Source organism: Procambarus clarkii, chromosome 63 (assembly GCF_040958095.1).
Source record: "Procambarus clarkii isolate CNS0578487 chromosome 63, FALCON_Pclarkii_2.0, whole genome shotgun sequence".
NCBI classification, from domain to species: domain Eukaryota; kingdom Metazoa; phylum Arthropoda; class Malacostraca; order Decapoda; family Cambaridae; genus Procambarus; species Procambarus clarkii.
The window spans coordinates 16,407,139-16,430,004 of NC_091212.1; the positions used below are offsets into that span (position 1 = coordinate 16,407,139).

General features: G+C 45.5%; 1 protein-coding gene across 2 annotated transcripts in view; it reads left to right on the forward strand.

Annotated features, from left to right (window-relative positions):
- Positions 1–22,866, forward strand: part of LOC123747528 (glycerophosphocholine cholinephosphodiesterase ENPP6) — a 67,585-nt gene that overhangs the window by 12,438 nt on the left and 32,281 nt on the right. Inside the window, exons 1-4 of one of the 2 annotated variants that reach the window (XM_045729747.2) lie at positions 6,158–6,686; positions 11,285–11,434; positions 15,138–15,384; positions 15,655–15,861. In XM_045729747.2, coding sequence (XP_045585703.1) covers positions 11,295–11,434; positions 15,138–15,384; positions 15,655–15,861 — 594 coding nt within the window. In that variant the 5' untranslated portion in view covers positions 6,158–6,686; positions 11,285–11,294. Of the gene's footprint in view, positions 1–6,157; positions 6,687–11,284; positions 11,435–15,137; positions 15,385–15,654; positions 15,862–22,866 lie in introns of those variants that run through there. The other variant, XM_045729746.2, reaches the window with a different exon arrangement.

Consider the following 22,866-nt stretch of genomic DNA (forward strand, 5'->3'; position numbering starts at 1 on the left):
CGGTAAGAAGGCTTTGCTTTCTTCTTCACCCCCTATCTCTGATTCTATCGTTCTTTCCCCTCCCGCTTCGGTGGTGGAGCCCCCTGTTCCTACTGTGTGGGTTTCTTTAGCCCCCAGTTCCATCTCAGTTACTGCCCTTGCTGAGGTACGCTCCCCTCTTTCTGCCCCTCGTCCTCCCCTTCCTCCTCCTCCAGACCCTGCTCGTCCACCTCTGGTCTGTCCTCCCTCTTCTTTCCCTCCTTCTTTACTCAGTTTACCCATGCCCCCTAACCCTGACTTCGTTGACCCTGCTCCTGACTCTGCGCTTTTTTAGCGTGCTGTGTTCCTTCCTCACCTTTGTTTCTTCTTCGCTCTCTGTTCCTCTCCTCTTTCTCTTTGCTGATGTCTTTTCTTCAATGGAACATCCGTGGATTTTACGCCAATTTCCTTGACATCCAACTTCTCATTCCACAGTTTTCGCCCCTTTGTGTCTGTCTCCAGGAGCCGATGCTTGGTGCTCGTCCTGGTTGCTTCCGTGGCTATTCTTTTCTCTCTCCCCCCCCCCCAGCGACAGCTGGAGTCCATAATTCTTCTGCTCTCTTGATTCGTTCAGATGTTCCCTTTGTCCCCTTACTTTTTTCCTTGCCTCTCCACTGTTCTGACGCCTGTGTCTTTGTGCGTAGATGGTACACGGTTTGTTCCATTTATCTCCTCCCCCCCCCTGTCCCACTTTCTCTTCCCGATCTTAAACACCTCTTAGCCTCCTTGCTGGAGCCTGTGCTCCTGCTGGGTGATTTCAATTGTCGTCATGCCCTTTGGGGTGATGTGCTGACGAACACCCGGGGTCGCCTCCTTGAACCTTTCATCCTCTCTTCTTCCCTGTCCCTTCGTAATTCTGTTGAGCCCACTCATTTGCACTCTCGGACTCGCTCCCTTTCTTGTCTCGATCTTTCTCTGTGCTCGTCATCCCTTTCCTTAGATTTCGGGTGGCGGGTCCTTGATGACCTCCATGGCAGTGACCATTTTCCTATCCTTGTTTCTTTTTTCTCTTTTCGTCCTCCTCTCTCCTTCCCTAGGTGGCGGTTTGCCGAGGCTGACTGGTGCCTCTTTACTCTCCATGCTACTATTTCCGACCTCTCCGATCTGCCTCTCCCTCGCACCCTCCTTCTTTTTCACAACACTGTCTTTGACGCTGCCTTCCACTCTGTTCCTCGCTCTTCCTCTTGGGGAACGCGGAAGTGCGTTCCCTGGTGGAATATGGACTATGCTCGGGCTGTTCGCAGTAAACGTACAGCCTGGAAGAGACATCGCCGCCGGCAGACGGTTGAGTCTTTTCTTTTGTTTCAGAAGGCGAGTGCGGTGGCCCATAGGACCATCCGTGCAGCTAAACGTGCTTGCTGGGAGTCTTATGTCTCCACCGTTACGTCCGAAACTCCTCTCCGACTTTCGCAATCCGACTTCGCAATCTCAACACCATCTAGCTCGTATCTTGTAACTCTATCATCATTACCTATCTTGAGGTTATCTTGAGATGATTTCGGGGCTTTAGTGTCCCCGCGGCCCGGTCCTCGGCCAGGCCTCCACCCCCAGGAAGCAGCCCGTGACAGCTGACTTAACTCCCAGGTACCTATTTACTGCTAGGTAACAGGGGCATTCAGGGTGAAAGAAACTTTGTCCATTTGTTTCTGCCTCGTGCGGGAATCGAACCCGCGCCACAGAATTACGAGTCCTGCGCGCTATCCACCAGGCTACGAGGCCCCCCTAACCTCAGAACTTTACATTTATCAGCATCAAACTGCATCTGCCAATCCTTTGACCATTTCAAAACCCTATCTAGATCAACTTGAAGTGATAGTGAGTCCTCCTCCGAATTAATTTCCCTACCGATTTTCGTATCATCGGCAAATTTGCAAATGTTGCTACTCAAACCTGAATCTAAATCATTTATATATATTATAAACAACAGAGGTCCCAGGACAGAGCCTTGAGGCACTCCACTTACGTTTTCCCACTCTGACTTGATTACATTTATACTAACTCTCTGTTTCCTTTGGTATAGCCATGCCCTAATCCAGCTTAATATAGCACCCCCAATACCATGAGACTCTATCTTTTTAATCAGTCTTTCATGTGGCACTGTATCAAAAGCTTTGCTAAAGTCAAGGTACACAACATCACAATCCTTACCACTATCAACTGCCTCAACTATGCTAGAATAAAAAGATAACAAATTTGTTAAACATGAACGGCCATTTATAAAACCATGTTGCGACTCAATTATTAATTTATGTTTTTCAAGATGAAGATGAATTTTATTTGCTATTATAGATTCGAGTAACTTTCCCACAATAGACGTTAGGCTAATTGGTCGATAGTTAGATGCAAGTGATCTATCTCCTTTCTTAAAAACTGGTATCACATTAGCAACTTTCCAAAACTCTGGCACTCTGCCTGACTCTATTGATTTATTAAATATGGTTGACAGTGGGTCACAAAGCTCCTCTTTGCATTCTCTAAGCACCCTGGCAAACACTTCATCCGGCCCTGGGGATTTGTTTGGTTTGAGTTTTACGATTTGTTTAGGAACATCCTCCCTGGTAACTGCTAAACTTGTCAACCTGTCCTCGTCCCCACCCACATAGACTTGTTCGGCTGAAGGCATATTGTTAAGTTCCTCTTTAGTAAATACAGATACAAAATATTTATTAAAAATACTACTCATCTCTTCATCACTATCTGTTATTTGACCTGTCTCAGTTTTTAATGGACCTATCCTTTCCCTAGTCTTAGTACGATATAACTGAAAAAACCCTTTAGGATTTGTCTTTGCTTGCCCTGCTATGCGAACTTCATAGTTTCTTTTTGCTTTCCTTATCTCTTTTTTAACATTTCTAACCAGTTGTACGAATTCCTGTACTAAAGTGACCTCCCCATTTTTAATCCTTTTGTACCAAGCTCTCTTTTTACCTATAAGGTTCTTCAAATTCTTTGTTATCCACTTTGGGTCATTAGTATTCAATCTATTCAATTTGTATGGTATACTACGTTCCTGTGCTTTGTTTAGAATATTCTTAAATAAGTTATATATTGAATCCACATCGAAATCCCCATTTAAGTCACCTATCGCTGGGTTCATGTCTCGCTCCAAGACCGGCCCACACCCTATACCCAAGACTTTCCAATCAATTTGACCCAAAAAATTTCTTATGCTATTAAAATCAGCTTTTCGAAAATCTGGCACTTTAACAGAATTTTCTCCTACTGGTCTATTCCATTCTATGCTAAATCTGATTTCTTTGTGATCACTGTTCCCTAGCTCACTCCCTATTTTGATGTCATTAATTTGTGTTTCCCTGTTAGTTAACACTAAATCTAAAATATTATTTTCCCGTGTTGGTTCCTTAATGTGTTGCGTAAGAAAGCAATCGTCAATTAATTCTAGAAAATCTTCTGCTTCACTATTCCCTGTTTTGTTCAACCAGTTTATTCCGCTAAAATTAAAGTCACCTATGACATAAATACTGTTAGATCTAGATGCTCTAGATATTTCATCCCATAGGTGCTTTGCTTCCATTCTGTCTAAATTTGGTGGCCTATATATAACTCCTATTATAATATTATTAGCTTTTTCGTTTAATTCTATCCAAATAGTTTGTGTGTGGCTCAGTTTTGATTCCCTCTTTGAGACTACATTTCAAATTGTCCGTAACATATATGGCTACTCCACCTCCTCGTCTAATATATCTATCTGTGTGAATTAGTTTAAATCCATTTATTTGATATTCAGCTAATAGTTCTCTATTTTCTACATTCATCCACGTTTCGGTAAGTGCAATAATATCTATTTTTTCTGTGCAGACAAGAGCATTTAATTCGTTAATTTTATTTCTTAGACTTCTACTGTTAGTGTAATATACCCTAAGTGAATTGTTATTTTGAGGCCCTTCTCTTTCCCTGATCATTTTGCCAATTCCTTTCTCCCACAAACACATACTTTTATTACCTCCTTCCTCCAAATCAATTCCCATACCTCTATCTACTAACAGTTTAAACCCAAACAAACACCTCTAACCACTTCTTCCAACGAGTTCGCAACAGCAACAACCCCAGCTCTCGATAGATGCACCCCATCACGAGCATACTTTCACAACTCTCCAAGACGAGGTCCCTTTACTACTGGTCTCCTCCTTCGTTACTTCTCGTTGTTCTTTCAGCTGACGCACCTCCTCCCGCAGAGAGTCCAACTCTGTCCTCAGGGCTCCCACTAGAGTCACCAGGTCCTTCACTACAACTTCCATATTGCTGTGATAATATAACAACACTCAGGAGCTCCGGTTAACACACCCTCTCACTGAGACTATCTGCGCCTGACGATTGGTTTGGACATTTCAACAGGGCATTCTCATTATCTTTGAATTTGGGACTCGTAGATATTTAACCTAAACAAGTGAGATACTTGTCAGTTCATAACAAGTTGTTTCCTTTCCTTTATATGAATGAAAGACAGAGGCTTTCATTCATTCCTATGCTCGATAAAACATCTTTGGCTATATACTATAAATATTAGGTATAAATAAGTATTCTTTGGGCACAATTCATTTTCTTACAACTTAAATGGTCTCCTAAAAAGAATTGGAACAAATAAGCTATTATAGTTGGGTGGAGAGAGAATGAATTGGTATAAAATGGGGTATTAATAGGGACTTCTGCATATTGCCTCTCGATGAGTGACATGGTCGAATGGAATAAGTGGATAAATAGGGATGAAAGGGGGTATTTATCCAACATTAGGTAAGACGTGGACAAATACCAGTGTTGTGACATTGTGCTATTTCCCGTGCTTCTTATGTATACGCCTTCAGTGGTTTATTTAATTTCATTATGGTGGTTAATTATTGGTACAAAATGGGTGTAAATAGAAAATACCGTATGGTCCACCCGAAAGGCCTTCTTTAATTTCATTCTTGTGTTTAATATGCGATCTTTATACTAGAAATAATCTCTGAAAATGAGATTCATTATTTAATAAATGAAAGTGGGATTAAATATGCCATCACAGAAAATGGAATTATTGAGGGACGATGAAGGATGGCTGACTGATGAGGTAATTAAACATTGAGGATGGCTGCAACTGTGCGTGTCGCTGAGGTGACTAAATTCAGGGAGGGCTACAAGGTGCAGTAGCTAAGGTTGCAGGAAAAAAATGCGGACTACGAGGTGCAGTAAAAAAATGACAATTGCACTTCGTAGTCCTGGTTTTAACTACTGGCGTGTCCAGGCGCAAGAGTTGAGCAGTGGCGTATCCGGTTGCAAGAGTTGTGAAGAAGGCCAGTTGAGGTGGAATGCCAGAACTTGTACTCATTTTTACTTAATTGTGCTCCCAGGAATTAAGAGACTGGTTTTGAAACTTCAATTGTGGATAATGGTCTCTGGCTAGAGGCGGGGCCCATGAACTAAAGACTAGTAACAGTCTGTCCCAATTGTAACAGTTTTAAATTTGGTAGAATTAAGTTACAGCTTAGGAAACTCTTAACATTGTATCGAGGTCTGAAGACAGAGGCAGAACCCAAAGCTAAGTCCTTTCCCTAGACTCTATCCAAAATGTTGCTGGTTTAAATTTTCTAAACATCTCACACAGAAATCACTATACCGTGATGCATCATATAAACAAATCCACAAGGGCAGTGATAAGGGTTCGAACCTACATTCGAGAGGATCCCAGATGCGCCTTAATCGACTGTGCCACGATATGGTTAAAGGAATTGCTACCGGGAGTTCAACTGACTTCACACGGATCCTACAGTCTCTCCGAGACAAACCAGGGACAAACACAATTCCCCCATGCACCCGGGCTCTGTCAATAGGCTATTGAGTAATGAAGAAACTCAATGAGTAATGAATTGCTTAGGTTTGCCATTAAGTATTGAGTAATGAAGTAAGTTGTGTAACGAAGTAAGGGCGAAGAGCTAGAATAGCTTATTGACAGGGCCCGGGTGCATGGGGAAATTGTGTAAAACCCTGGTTTGTGTCTCGGAGAGACTGCTGGATCCTTGTGAGGTCAGTTGAACTCTCGGTAGCAATTCATTTAACCATGTCGTGGCAGAGTCGATTAAGGCACGTCTGGGATCCTCTCAGACGTAGGTTCGAACCCTTGTCACGGCCCTTGGGAATTTGTTATAAACATCTGCCACATAGTTACAGAACTGGAAGGAAGAACCGAGATCCATGATTAGTGGTGGAGCCTTTCCTTATACTCTATCCAAAATACAATTTTAAAATTTTGTAAATATCAGACCACTTGTTAAGATACAAGAACGGATTATGGCTGGAGGGAGGACAGGACACAAGGTCCGTCCATGCGGGAATCTTATTTGCTTATAATAGATCCCAAAACTGTGTCTAATATTAAACATATACCTTGTTCCATTTGAAACCCCTTGACTGCAGGACCCAAACTGTCTATAACTTTGTGGAGGTGAAAACCTCTCTTAAAAACCCTGACTGCAGAACTTATTTACCCAGACTCGAGCGGACCCTTCCAGGGGTGACCACGGAACTGGAACTCTGTCCAGACGGATCCTTCCAGTGGTGACCAACAAGGAGAAATCGAACTGACGAGGAACTGGCAAGGGGAAATTAAGCATACAAGAAGACCAGTGAAGGTCAATTAAGCTGTCATTAAATTAAGTACAAGAATATTCTTCTTTGTAAGTTACTTTGGCCTAATATCACTATATTATTCATTAATCTATCAATATCTCACCTATATTATCAAGACTTACCTGAGGGTCACCATCTGTAGTGCCCAAGGCAGGGACTGGATTTGGAACTATTAAAATATCTTTCCATTCTTACCATTTATGGCTTTGGCTGGTAGGTGGTTCCATGGGCTTATAACCTTAGTGATGACAAAGCATCTCCTGTGTTCTTTCCCACATTTTGGCTTGTTGAGCTTGAAGCTGTTGCTTCTTGTATATGTTACATGTGGCCTCCTATAGAAATTGTTTTGATTAAAATACTCCCATTTGTTCAGTATTTTAATTATTTCTATGAGATGAGCCTTGTCGTGTCCGGTTTGCAGTGTTGTTAGTCCAGTGGCTCTTTCCTGGCATGAGTCGACTTAACTGAAAAATTTTTGTCACTGCGTTTTACATCTTCCAATGTACATACTACCTTCAGTAAATGAGGTCTCAATGCTTAGCCCTCAATACTGTATGACTCAAAATTGCCCCACATAAATATTCAACAAAAACAGCAGTTGTAAATAATAAATTATATCATTAGACAGCATGCAGCATTTTAACTTAAATCCTGCAATTTTCTAACTATACAAAATACTACAAATATTCTCACGTGTACTTTATACCGTCAAATTCCTAAAGTGCTGTACAAATCCAGACCTCAAACGCTCCATAAAGGGTTGCAACAGAACCATTGGCACCACACATAAACGAATGCATATTTGATGCTTCAAGAATTTGTGGAAAGATCTATGAAATGCACTAAAATGCTATACATTACTCTAACGAACTAAAAAAGTTACAAAGAAGCACCAAATTAGCATCATGTAGTCGTTTATATCTCTACTGCACAATAATTATAAATATAATAGTTCCTCTTATTGAGTGTCTTTGATATTATTGTTAGTACATTTACATTATTTAATACTATTTTTATATTTGCCATTAAAACAGTTTAAACAAAATAGTATACACCCCGTAGCATTAAGTAACGTTCTGGGGCCAGATTCGCGAAGGTACTTATGAATGTTTTTCTTCTTAGCTACGAATGTTTTTCTTCTTAGTACCTTCGTGGCGGCTACGTCGGTATTCAGGTAGCTACACTAAGAAGAAAAACCTTCGTAAGTTTGGTCCGTCATCTAAGTGTGCTGTCGACCTAAGTGTAAGCTAAGTGTAGCTTTACGTAAACTGGATATAACTCAATTTTTCTCTACTACATAACACTGGGATCGATTATAAGATTTTGGAACATAAACAAAAGATTATAGCTGGTGAATCTCGTAAAGAGGAGTCTTTCGTGTTAGTTATATATGCATTCTCTGCTTGAAACTTGAAGTAAATATGTTTTTTTTATGATATTAGAATTAGTTTTATAATAGCAAGATATTATACCAGTAGTTATTAAGACATGAAATATGAGAGAAGGTGATGAGCCCTGCCTGATGGGATCATTTACTATCACCAAATGTCCCTGTTCACCTAGTAGTAAGGGTGTACCTTAGCTATACATACCAATTTATTTAGTTTGGTTTTATTTTGCAATTAAATCTGGGTGAGACATAAAATAAAAATATGCTGCACAAATGATGTTAGGTAAGGAGAAGGGTAAAAATGTCAAAAACTTTATTCATTGAATACTTAAAGCTATAATTATGACTATATGGACTATTAAAAAAGAGAGAGGGAAGTAGGGGTCCAAGATCTCTTCCTGTTCCACAACTTGGGTGTGGAACAAGTAATTATCAAAAGAAGTTTACAGTCTCCGTGGTGTAGTGGTAAGACACTCACCTGGCGTTCCGCGAGCGCTATATCATGGGTTCGTATCCTGGACGGGGAGGATTTACTGGGCGTAATTCCTTAACTGTAGCCTCTGTTTAACGCAACAGTAAAATGTGTACTTGGATGAAAAAACGATTGTGCGTGGCTGGGATCGTATTCCAGGGACCTGCCCGAAACGCTACGCATACTAGTGGCTGTACAAGAATGTAACAACTCTTGTATATATCTCAAAAAAAAAAAAAAGTCACCATGCCGGGAAGGTTATGAGTATTAGTGGCTTTAGGAATTGTATGTTTGAATTGCTCTGTCTATAAATTCAACCTCATGTTTGTAAATCAACTATGTATGTACTTTTCCTGAATAAATTTGTTTTATTTTTATTTATTTATTAATATATTTATTTATTAGTATTAAAAGAAGGCACCAAGCTGGGAAGGCTATGTAGCATCATTGTGTGTAACAATAAACCAATTTTTTTTTTGCAAATAATGCACCTGTATGGTAAAACAAATCCTGTCGGCTGTAAAAATATTGATGCAGTTATTTAAATAAAAAATATAATGAAAGAAATATTACTGGTTTATTTTTATCCTATCTTTTTGTACTGTATATCCAAGTATATATATATATATATATATATATATATATATATATATATATATATATATATATATATATATATATATATATATATATATATATATGTATGTATAGTATATCCAAGGAAGTGAAAAATTGAGACATAATGCACAATTTAATGAATGATTAAAAAATGATTAGCATGGATTAGCACTTCAAAAGAAATATGATTATTACATATCAACATGAGATCATAATGATCCATGGTTAACATGATTTAATAAGGTTAATACAGTACTTGTAATAATACAAACTATAACTTACAATCTTTATTACTGATTTTTTTTATTAAGATGATTAGGTATACACAGCAATGTGCTGCTACCCTATTCTATATGGAATATTACACAGTGTAGATAAAAAACTAGCTATAAGTTTATCTAATACTCCCATCTCACAGGATGGTTAGACATACATGGAATCAAGGTAGAAAATAAAAATATCAGCCTCAATACAAAAAAACAAATAAATTCTGACTAAACAACACTTCACGATTTTCACAAGAGGTAAGCACTGAATCATGGAAACATTATATTATAATTACTCTTACCAGTCTCTACAAGACTCCTCTCAAACAATGTTTTTTTAACATGTTTAGGTATACACAGCAATACTGCTGCTTCCCTATTCTGTATAAAGGACCACACAGTGTAGATAAAAAACCAGCTACAAGCTCATCCAACATTCTCACCTCACAGGATGGCCAGTCATACATGGAATCAGGAGATAACAAAATACTTAAGGCTGATCTATTAGCCTGCACTGGCAAAATCTGGGTGCAGCACAAGAATATCTTCCAATATTCCAGAGTGTATGAAGTAATTACAGAGCTCAAAGTACCTCATACCATTTGGTATGAAGTCACTGATAACAGGCCAATCACAGATATAGTGTTGGAGAGTATGTTCTCTCAAGTAGGACTGAAAACAGATGTTTTTTCCACCAAGAGGGTTATAAACCCATGGAACCGCTTACCCGCTGAAGTCGTAAATGCCAAATTCCGGTAAAAAATATAATTAAGACAATTGGCGGGCTCTTTAACAAGCCGCCGGTTTTCTGTCCTCGTCCAGGCTACTAGATAGTTAGTGACCCTTGGGTAAATTCAGTAAATGTATACAATAATTGTCAGCGCATCTTCCGAGCAACAAGGACAGCTACACAGTATCTCTTAGAATTACGTAGGTAAACAAAAAATGTAACATATTTGTTTACTACAATGTCGGTGCTGGCTGTAGAAGTTGAAAAAACATAGTTTTACTTCGAAATATACTAATTTTATAAGAAAATTCGACGTAAATAGGAGGCAGTAGAGCTCCGATAAGCCAGCGCTAAATCTTCAATATGAAGAATGTTGCTGCTCTCTGATTGGCCAAACGAAACACAGTAGTGACCTCTATCGGCACGCAGGTGAACCAGACCCAAAACCCAAATATCTTCCTAAGTGGACCTACCTGAATTGCACCTATCTTGAGATGATTTCGGGGCTTTAGTATCCCCGCGGCCCGGTCTTCGAACAGGCCTCCGCCCGCAGGAAGCAGCCCGTGACAGCTGACTAACACCCAGGTACCTATTTTACAGCTAGGTAACAGGGGCATAGGGTGAAAGAAACTCTGCCCATTGTTTCTCGCCGGCGCCCAGGATCGAACCCGGGACCACAGGATCACAAGTCCAGTGTGCTATCCGCTCGGCCGACCGGCTCCCTACCTCCCGACCTAAGCATCTTCTTAGGCCATACTTAGGAACCTTCGTAGCAAACCTACTTACGAAGAAATACATGGAGCTTCTTGAATCTAGGTCCTGGAACATTGTATTATTTGATAAATTAATTTTGTTTATATATACGTTAACTAGTACCTCATTGTATTAAGTATTGCCCAAAAAAATATATTAAAAAGTTTATTAGTCTTAAAGTATGTGAAATGTGCGCAATTATTTAAAAAATATACAAACATCTTCTGTAGAATCACTGTAATCAGGTCTTCTGTTATTTATATATATATATATATATATATATATATATATATATATATATATATATATATATAAATTATTATTATTGCTCTTAACATAGTGGTACTCTACATACCAACATTGTTAATGTTTTAGATATCTGGTGACATACATATTAAATACAGTCTCTCTTCTAGGTAGACAAACATGGCTGGAGGTGTTCGGATGGCATGTTTGCTATGGACAGTAGTGTGGGCTCCAGGCTTCGTGTCTTCAATAAGTGCCGTGCCCAAACCTGATCTTCAGCCAGGGCACCATGGCAAGCTGCTCTATATTCTCATGGACGGGTTAGTTCTATAATCAGTATTCAAACAACTATGTGTTGTTATATATATTATTCTCATATATTACAAGCCAGATAGCAGTGATATGTTGCCATTTATTTGTCATAAGTGCCTCGTCATTATCATCTGGGCTGATAATGATATTCTATAACCATGCAGATAATAGTTGTCATAGTTATGTGAGTAGAACATTTCCTGTACACAACTAACTCTCTCCTTCGTATTGAGGTATGGTATATCAGGAAAGGTATGGTGTGCCGTTGTCATACACAAGAAGCTTTTTACATTTATTTAAGTAACCCCTAGCCAAGGGTGAGGCTGTGAGAGTTAGTATCCTACTCTTGTTAAACGAGTGCCACACTATCTACAGGAAAACGTGCTAAGACATGCTCCAAAATGGTTTTCGGAACTGAAAAAAAGAGCTACGAATAGAGAAGCAGTAAATATACCAGAGTTACAAGACACAAGGAAGAAAAGAGGCGATATGATCACTACGTACAAAATAGTAATAGGAATCGACAAAATTGACAAATAAGAATTCTTGTGACCAGCAACTTCAAGAACACGTGTCGTAGATCCAAGCTGAAGAAACGAAGATGCCGAAAAAATGTTCTAAACGTTGTCTTTTTAAACAGAGTGGTAGACGGCCGGTACAAGTTAAGTTGTCAGTAGTTTCAACACTTCATATGACCTAGAATAATGGGAAGAGGGGACAACACGAGCACAGCTCTCATCCTATAACTACACTTGGCTAATTACTATGTCACGGAGATGAAAATTTACTATATTTAAATTTGTTGTGGATCATTACTGGGACGAGACTGAGAACTTAATCCTGGGCCAGTATTTGTTGATGATTGCCTCTCCCAGTACATATAGTGTGTGTGATTTTCAGAATATAATGACTTAATTCATTATTTTCTCTGTAATGTTCTCACTTTCATTCTCTCGGCAAGAAAAAATGCGTAAAATGCATGGAAGGAGCCTGGAGTCCGGAGACTGGAGTCTGGAGCCTGGAGTCTGGAGCCTGGAGTCCGGAGCCTGGAGGCCAGAGACTGGAGTCCGGAGCCTGGAGTCCGGAGCCTGGAGTTCGGAGAGGAGGAGTAACTGGTGTGTCGATGCATCACACAGATGGGGACCATTCAAGAAGGAGCAAGAAATCGGCGTCAGAATGGGTCAACAAAACTTCCCCACGCCCCGACAGCAGCCATGGACACAGCCAAAGAAGAAAAAGGCCCACACCACTGACCAACTCAATGACAGCTACAAGGAGGAAGATAATCAGAAATGGACCAGGGGACAATTGATGACCAACTGAATGAGGCTGGCACCCAAACAACAAACCGAACTAGACATCATTCTGGACAGAAAAAAAACACGGAAAAAGAAATGCCTCCAAAAACAGTTGCCGGGACGAAACAAGCCATTCCAATACTGAGGCCCAGCTGTCATGCCCTTAACACTGAAATAAGGCAACCAGAAAGGAATACACCATCAGGGCGTGGCGTTTTCATCCGGGTAGCAGGAGTCCCGCACCAGCCACCATAGGCCGCCAAGAACGTACAACAATAGTCTCAGGAGGAATACTATTAATGCACACGCCCAAAAGAACTGGGGACTGGGACTAGGAACCCAGCGCCAGCAGCCCCGGAAACTAGTACTAGACCAGACCTTAGTGACCTGGTCACCCAAGGTCTGCAGCCTTGGGTGACCAGGATAGTACAGGTCTGGAAAAGAGAAGGTCATGAGATCCTAGATGAAAGGAATGGAACACCGCCCGAACAAGTGACACAGCTGCCAGAAATCAAAGCACCCTACTCGGGACAAGGCCATGCAGCACAACTGGCCAGGCGCAAACATTCACCCACAACCCAGAGCCAGAAGGGCCAAGGGCAAAACCCCCAAACATGAAGACAAAGAACCCACAGAATAGCAGGAAAAACAGAAACAAAATACAACGCAGTGTGTGGAAGAAGGCACAGAGCTTAGAACAACACCAAGGCTCAGATGGTAAAAAAGACAAACGAACGCCAAAAACATCGAGATCAGTGGGAGAGGAAGAGCCAGGCACCAAGCCTGCTTCCCACCTGGGGCTCAAAGCCAGGAAGAACAGGGGTGCTGGGCACAAGCGCCTTCCATCACCCCCCACCCCCACCGAAGGCTAAGTCCCAGGAAACACACAACTGAAGGAGAGGACAACGAAGGCCTCTAATCAGTGAGTCAGAGTCAGAATGAAACCTATATATCTCCACTGATTCACAGGAATAAAACCAAAAGGAGAACATGCAGAATAATAGTGTGCAAAATGCAACACCATTAACACAGCTTCCTAGAAAATGCGCCTCGAGTTTAAGTTCCTTCATTTCCAGAAACTTAGTTATTAAATTTGACTCAGTGTGTGCACATACAGAGGTTGAGCATTGTGCACACATGCTGAGATTGAGCATTGTGTGCACATACAGAGGTTGAGCATTGTGTGCACACATGCTGAGGTTGAGCATTGTGTGCACACATGCTGAGGTTGAGCATTGTGTGCACACATACAGAGGTTCAGCATTGGGTGCACACATGCTGAGGTTGAGCATTGTGTGCACACATGCTGAGGTTCAGCATTGAGTGCACACATGCTGAGGTTGAGTATTGTGTACACACATGCTGAGGTTGAGCATTGTGTGCACACATGCTGAGGTTGAGCATTGTGTGCACACATGCTGAGGTTCAGCATTGTGTACACACATGCTGAGGTTGAGCATTGTGTGCACACATGCTGAGGTTCAGCATTGTGTGCACACATACAGAGGTTGAGCATGCAGGTCGGCGTTCAATCCCCGACCGTCCAAGTGGTTGGGCACCGTTCCTTTTCTCCGTCCTATCACAAATCCTTATCCTGACTCCTTCCATGGGCTATATAGTCGTAATGGCTTCGTGCTTTTCCTTGATAATTCCCACCCTCTTCACCCACAGTGTTATTAATCCATGGAACCGCTCACCCGCCTAAGTCGTAAATGCCAAAACCCGGATGAATTTTAAAATCCAACTTAAAAATCCATCAGGGAAAATAGGCGGTGACAAGCCGCCGGCTTCCTGTCCTCGTCGAGGCCACTAGAGTGCTATTGGCCCTCAAGTAAATTTGGGTAAACTAACACTCAACGGTCCATGTTCCCTTGGCCATGAGAGAGGGAACTGAGTTTGCGAGGGTGGTGAGTGGGCGATGCTGCCGTCTGGGGACGGTGGGACAACAGTAACAGTAACAGCTATTACTGTTACTAAATATGTCGTGTCGAAATATAATACAGATGGCATATTATCTCTTTAACGTCTTCAAAAATTCAAATGGTGTTACAAAAATTAGTTTCCAAATAATTCATAAAAAAATTTCAATAAATTTTTCTCATCAATTCATAAATGCTGTTTTCTCATTTGGTTTTGAATATTACAATATAAATGTACATTGTTCTCTTAATTTTTTTATGCCCAAAATGCTCTGAGTATCAGTGGCTTCGTGCACTGTATCTTACCACTGTATCCTCCACTGTTCATGTATGTTAAGTAATGCATGTATGTATATACTCTTGCTTAAGTAAAATATTATTATTATTATAATTATTGTCACAGGTGTATGACAGGTGAAAATTAACCGAGAAAGGCCACTGGGAAGCTTCCCAGAAAGATATGTTTAATTTTATTGTACTCTCAATTTTTGCAGATTCAAGTGGAATTACTTGGATGAGCAAGATGCCTCTGTGCTCCCTGGCTTCACAAAGTTCTTGCAAGAGGGAGGCAGAGCCCACTGGACTAATCCTCTCTTTCCAACCCTTTCTTATCCAACCTGGACCTCCCTTGTAACTGGCCAGTATGCTGAAACACATGGCATTGTTGGTAATTATTTCTACGATTCTGAAACAAAGGAAGTCTTCTCACTCTTTGATAAAGAAAGCACTGGGAAAGAGAAGGTAAATTATATCATATTAATACGGTAATAAAAATATGATTAAAAAAGCCTTTCCTAAATGCAGTGTTAGAATGTATCCCTATAGTCGAGGAGACAAAGATATCTTTCCTGATTATCGCCTCCCGAATTGAAATCTATAGGAATCCTACGGTTTATTAAAAGATGTTTCTGCTGTTCTTTTTTTGTTATTAATCTCCGCTATTTTACAATATAAAATTCTTTGTATTTACAACTGATTTTAACCCAGTGACACATCTGTATTTTTATTTAGTGGTGGACATCGGAACCTATCTGGACAACAGCAGAAAAAGCAGGTCTTCGTACAGCTCAGTACTTGTGGGCTCGTTGTGACGTGGCCATCCAGGGCGTTCTCACACATTTCTGTGAACCCTTCACTAAGATACCTGGCAAGGCAATCTTCTTGAAGAATATAAAAGAAGCATTAAACAAATTTGATGAAGGTTTTGACTTTGTACAGGTGAGATTTGCGCTCACAATAATAATAATAATAATAATAATAATAATAATAATAATAATAATAATAATAATAATAATAATAATAAGTAATGGTAATTTCTCAGACATAATAACATATCTATACTTATTTCTTTGTGAATTTTATTTAAAGATTTACACTGTCTTGCTCGCTTTCCAAAGTGCTTTGTTAAGGTCTGAGTATGTTGTCAGGACGAAACTTACATATCGACAACTAATGCGGCTGCTACCGATTGATTGATGAAGATTAAGCCACCCCAGAGGTGGCACGGGCATGAATTGCCCGTGCCACCTCTGGGATGCGGCAACTGTGGGTATCCAAAGTTGCCAGCGTCCGTCTGGGTGTCCACAGTTGCCATCATCCGTCTGGGTGTCCACAGTTGCCATCGTCCGTCTGGGTGTCCACAGTTGCCGACGTCCGTCTGGGTGTCCACAGTTGCCATCGTCCGTCTGGGTGTCCACAGTTGCCATCGTCCGTCTGGGTGTCCTCAGTTGCCGACGTCCGTCTGGGTGTCCACAGTTGCCATCGTCCGTCTGGATGTCCTCAGTTGCCGACGTCCGTCAGGGTGTCCACAGTTGCCGTCGTCCGTGGGGCGTCCGTCTGGGTGTCCACAGTTGCCATCGTCCGTCTGGGTGTCCACAGTTGCCGACGTCCGTCTGGGTGTCCACAGTTGCCATCGTCCGTCTGGGTGTCCACAGTTGCCGTCGTCCGTGGGGCGTCCGTCTGGGTGTCCACAGTTGCCGACGTCCGTCTGGGTGTCCACAGTTGCCATCATCCGTCTGGGTGTCCACAGTTGCCATCGTCCGTCTGGGTGTCCACAGTTGCCATCGTCCGTCTGGGTGTCCACAGTTGCCGACGTCCGTCTGGGTGTCCACAGTTGCCATCGTCCGTCTGGGTGTCCACAGTTGCCATCGTCCGTCTGGGTGTCCACAGTTGCCATCGTCCGTCTGGGTGTCCACAGTTGCCGACGTCCGTCTGGGTGTCCACAGTTGCCGACGTCCGTCTGGGTGTTCGCAGTTGCCATCGTCCGTCTGGGTGTCCACAGTTGCCATCGTCCGTCTGGGTGTCCTCAGTTGCCGACGTCCGTCTGGGTGTCCACAGTTGCCATCGTCCGTCTGGGTGTCCGCAGTTGCCATCGTCCGTCTGGGTGTCCACAGTTGCCGAAGTCCCTCTGGGTGTCCACAGTTGCCATCGTCCGTCTGGGTGTCCACAGTTGCCGACGTCCGTCTGGGTGTCCACAGTTGCCGACGTCCGTCTGGGTGTCCGCAGTTGCCATCGTTCGTCTGGGTGTCCACAGTTGCCGACGTTCCTCTGGGTGTCCACAGTTGCCATCGTCCGTCTGGGTGTCCACAGTTGCCATCGTCCGTCTGGGTGTCCTCAGTTGCCGACGTCCGTCTGGGTGTCCACAGTTGCCATCGTCCGTCTGGGTGTCCTCAGTTGCCGACGTCCGTCTGGGTGTCCACAGTTGCCATCGTCCGTCTGGGTGTCCACAGTTGCCGTCGTCCGTGGGGCGTCCGTCTGGGTGTCCACAGTTGCCATCGTCCGTCTGGGTGTCCACAGTTGCCGACGTCTGTCTGGGTGTCCACAGTTGCCATCATCCGTCTGGGTGTCCACAGTTGCCATCGTCCGTCTGGGTGTCCACAGTTGCCATCGTCCGTCTGGGTGTCCACAGTTGCCGACGTCCGTCTGGGTGTCCACAGTTGCCATCGTCCGTCTGGGTGTCCACAGTTGCCATCGTCCGTCTGGGTGTCCTCAGTTGCCGACGTCCGTCTGGGTGTCCACAGTTGCCATCGTCCGTCTGGGTGTCCTCAGTTGCCGACGTCCGTCTGGGTGTCCACAGTTGCCATCGTCCGTCTGGGTGTCCACAGTTGCCGTCGTCCGTGGGGCGTCCGTCTGGGTGTCCACAGTTGCCATCGTCCGTCTGGGTGTCCACAGTTGCCGACGTCCGTCTGGGTGTCCACAGTTGCCATCGTCCGTCTGGGTGTCCACAGTTGCCGTCGTCCGTGGGGCGTCCGTCTGGGTGTCCACAGTTGCCGACGTCCGTCTGGGTGTCCACAGTTGCCATCATCCGTCTGGGTGTCCACAGTTGCCATCGTCCGTCTGGGTGTCCACAGTTGCCATCGTCCGTCTGGGTGTCCACAGTTGCCATCGTCCGTCTGGGTGTCCACAGTTGCCGACGTCCGTCTGGGTGTCCACAGTTGCCATCGTCCGTCTGGGTGTCCACAGTTGCCATCGTCCGTCTGGGTGTCCACAGTTGCCGACGTCCGTCTGGGTGTCCACAGTTGCCGACGTCCGTCTGGGTGTTCGCAGTTGCCATCGTCCGTCTGGGTGTCCACAGTTGCCATCGTCCGTCTGGGTGTCCTCAGTTGCCGACGTCCGTCTGGGTGTCCACAGTTGCCATCGTCCGTCTGGGTGTCCGCAGTTGCCATCGTCCGTCTGGGTGTCCACAGTTGCCGACGTCCCTCTGGGTGTCCACAGTTGCCATCGTCCGTCTGGGTGTCCACAGTTGCCGACGTCCGTCTGGGTGTCCACAGTTGCCGACGTCCGTCTGGGTGTCCACAGTTGCCATCGTCCGTCTGGGTGTCCACAGTTGCCGACGTCCGTCTGGGTGTCCACAGTTGCCGACGTCGTCTGGGTGTCCGCAGTTGCCATCGTCCGTCTGGGTGTCCACAGTTGCCGACGTTCCTCTGGGTGTCCACAGTTGCCATCGTCCGTCTGGGTGTCCACAGTTGCCATCGTCCGTCTGGGTGTCCTCAGTTGCCGACGTCCGTCTGGGTGTCCACAGTTGCCATCGTCCGTCTGGGTGTCCTCAGTTGCCGACGTCCGTCTAGGTGTCCACAGTTGCCATCGTCCGTCTGGGTGTCCACAGTTGCCGTCGTCCGTGGGGCGTCCGTCTGGGTGTCCACAGTTGCCATCGTCCGTCTGGGTGTCCACAGTTGCCGACGTCCGTCTGGGTGTCCACAGTTGCCATCATCCGTCTGGGTGTCCACAGTTGCCATCGTCCGTCTGGGTGTCCACAGTTGCCATCGTCCGTCTGGGTGTCCACAGTTGCCGACGTCCGTCTGGGTGTCCACAGTTGCCATCGTCCGTCTGGGTGTCCACAGTTGCCATCGTCCGTCTGGGTGTCCACAGTTGCCATCGTCCGTCTGGGTGTCCACAGTTGCCGACGTCCGTCTGGGTGTCCACAGTTGCCGACGTCCGTCTGGGTGTTCGCAGTTGCCATCGTCCGTGTGGGTGTCCACAGTTGCCATCGTCCGTCTGGGTGTCCACAGTTGCCGACGTCCGTCTGGGTGTCCACAGTTGCCATCGTCCGTCTGGGTGTCCACAGTTGCCATCGTCCGTCTGGGTGTCCACAGTTAATTGCCATCGTCCGTCTGGGTGTCCACAGTTGCCGTCATCAGTGGGACTTCAGTCTGAGTGGCTCCCATTCCATTTTCATTCACTGGTACCAGCATAGACGCAAAGCCAGTTGCTTCCGTTAAAACAGCCCGTTAACTGTTTTGAGGAACAAGTGAACTATCTTGTTTCGCAACTCTGTCCGCAGAGGCATTGACCTGGATGTGGATGTTCAGGATGGATGTCGGTGACTCTGGTATTGTTGGGTCCTGCTGCTGAGGCTTGTTTGGGCGTCAAGTCCATACAATCGTAGTCTGTCAACCCGTCCTCGACTCAAGTCCATTACATCCAGCGGTCGACCCCCACAGACGCATTCATAAATTTTTACATGCTGTTCATTCAAAACGGGAATTTTCTCAAGTATAAATTAATATTATAATATATTAACATATTGTGCATATATAGGCATAGGTTAGGTTAGGTTAGGTTAGGTGTTTAGGTTCTGTTGGCGATTATTTATATTTTTAGTACGTGGGTGAAGCATTTATAGCGTTGTGGTTCGAACAAAATTCGTCAGTGAAGCACTTGTTCCGGATATGTTCGAACGTCAGCAGTTGTGAGTCGTGTGTAAATCGTTTTTCATTCGTAAACAAGGGGTTTGGCGGGTGCATGGAATCACTTATGGATCTTTGTTTGGAGGACGGGCTGCGGGCTGAGTCTGTAGAAGAGAGCTCGGAAGGGAACCGAGCTTGTAGAAGGGAGGCTCGGGAACTGGTCAGGTCCAAAGTTGCGGCGACTTGTCTCAGGGTGGTCGGCAGAGTGGTGGTCTGCTCATAAATCATCTTCAGTTCCCCATCCTTTTTTGTGCAGAGGTAAGAGATGGCAGCGTGCTGTTCTCCACACTTCGTGCATTTCTTGGCGTTGACAGTGCAGTCCTTGTAATTTGTACACCAGAGCATGCGCTGCATTTAGCCATTTGTTCTGGGAACTTGTTTGAGACAATCCGTCCTAACACTAGGCTGTTTAAAACAGCGGCCTTCCACCCCAGTCGCATTCGTCATTTTTAACATATTATGTATTAAAAATTGGTTTGAAATCATATATAAATTAATATTATTATACATAAAAATATAGATAGGCATAAGTTAGGTATTTAGGTTCTGTTGGGGATTATTTGTATTTGAAGTACGTGGATGAAGCATTTATAGAATTGTGGTTCGAACAGAGGATGTGAGCTAAACACTTGTTCTGGAAGTGTTAGAATTTCGTCAGTTGTGAGTCGTGTGTAAACCGCTTTTCATTCATAAACGGGTAGTGTTGGCACTTGAAGCACTGTCTCAGATTGTAGATCTTCTCTCAGCCCGTTCTCCAAACAAAGATCCAAAAGTGATTTTATGCACCCGCCAAACCCCCTGTTTATGAATGAAAAGCGGTTTACACACGACTCACAACTGCTGACGTTCGAACATATCCGGAACAAGTGCTTCACTGACGAATTTTGTTCGAACCACAACGCTGTAAATGCTTCACCCACGTACTACAAATACAAATAATCGCCAACAGAACCTAAACACCTGACCTAACCTAACCTATGCCTATTTATACACAATATGCTAATATATTATAATATTAATTTATACTTGAGAAAATTCCCGTTTTGAATGAACAGCATGATAAAATTTATGAATGCGTCTGTGGGGTTGACCGCTGAATGTAATGGACTTGAGTTGAGGATGGGTTGCTTCTCTATGGTAATCTGGTTTGTTGAGGAGGTGATTCCGAAGCATTTGAATCCTCTTTGCTCTTTCCTGCAGCCATCCTCCAAACAAAGACCCAAAAGTGATTCCATGCACCCGCTAGTCCCTGGGGGTCGCTAGTCCCTGGGGGGTCGCTAGTCCCTGGGGGGTCGCTAGGCCCTGGGGGTCGCTAGGCCCTGGGGGTCGCTAGTGTCTGGAGGTCGCTAGTCCCTGGGGGTCGCTAGTCCCTGGGGGTTGGTTGTCCCTGGGGGTCGCTAGTCCCTGGGGGCCGCTAGTTCCTGGGGGTCGCTAGTCCCTGGGGGGTCGCTAGTCCCTGGGGTCTCTAGTCCCTGGGGGTCGCTAGTCCCTGGGGATCGCTAGTCCCTGGGGATCGCTAGTCCCTGGGGATCGCAAGTCCCTGGGGGTTTGTAGTTCCTGGGGGTTGCTAGTCCCTGGGCGTTGGTAGTCTCTGGGGGTCGCTAGTCCCTGGGGGTTGGTAGTCCCTGGGGGTTGGTAGTCCCTTGGGGTCGCTAGTCCCTGGGAGTCGCTAGTCCCTGGGGATCACTAGTCTCTGGGGATCGCTAGTCCCTGGGGATCGCAAGTCCCTGGGGGTTGGTAGTCCCTAGGGGGTCACTAGTCCCTGGGGGTCGCTAGTCCTTGGGCGTTGGTAGTTCCTGGGGGGGGGTCGCTAGTCCCTGGGGGTCGCTAGTCCCTGGGGGTCGCTAGTCCCTGGGGGTCGCTAATCTCTTGGGGTCGCTAGTCCCTAGGGGGTCGCTAGTCCCTGGAATTCGCTAGTCCATGGGGGGTCGCTAGTCCCTGATGGTCGCTAGTTCCTGGGGTGGTCCCTAGTCCCTGGGGGGTCGCTAGTCCCTGGGGTGGTCCCTAGTCCTTAGGGGGGGGGTCGCTATTCCCTGAGGGTCCTTAACCCCTGGGGGGCCGCTAGCTCCTGGGGGGGTCGCTAGTCCCTGAGGGGTCGCTAGTCCCTGGGGGTCGCTAGTCTCTGGTGGTTGTATCCCTGGGGGGTAGTAATCCCTGGGGGTAGTAGTCCTTTGGGGTCGCTAGTCCCTGGGGTTCTTAGTCCCTGGGGATTGTTAGTCCCTGGGGGGTCGCTAGACCCTGGGGTTCTTATTCCCTGGGCGTAGCAGTCCCTGGGGCTTGTAGTCCCTGGGGGTTAGAGTCTCTAGGGGTAGTAGTCCCTGGGATTCGTTGTCCCTGGGGGTTGTAGTCCCTAGGGGTAGTAGTCCCAGGGGTTCGTTGTCCCTGGGGGTCGCTAGTCCTTTGGGGGGTCGCTAGTCCCTGGTGGTCACTATTCCCTGGGAGTAGCTAGTCCCTGGGGGTCACCAGTCCCTGGGGTGGTCGCTAGTCTCTGGGGGGGTCGCTAGACCCTGTGGGTCGTAGTCCCCGGGGGTCGCTAGTCCTTGGGGGGTAGCTAGTCCCTGGGGGGTCGCTAGTCCCTGGGGGACCGCTAGTCCCAGGGGGTCGCTAGTCCCTGGGGGTCGCTATTCCCTGGGGGGTCGCTGGGGGGGTCGCTAGTCCCTAGGGGTCACTATAGTCCCTGGGGGGTCACAGTCCCTGAGGGTTCACCAGTCCGGGGGGTGGGTCGCTTTTCCTTGGGGGGGTGTGGCTAGTCTCTGGTTTTTCGCTAGTCCCTGGAGGTCGCTAGTCCCTGGGGATCGCTAGTCCCTGGGCGATCGCTAGTCCCTGGGGATCGCTAGTCCCTGGGGAGCGCTAGTCCCTGGGGATCGCTAGTCCCTGGGGATCGCTAGTCCTTGTGGGGTCGCTAGTCCCTCGGGGTCGCTAAGTCCCTCGGGGTTGCTAGTCCCTGGGGATCGCTAGTCCCTGGGGATCGCTAGTCCCTGGGGGGTCGCTAGTCCCTGGGGGGTCGCTAGTCCCTGTGGGGTCGCTAGTTCCTGGG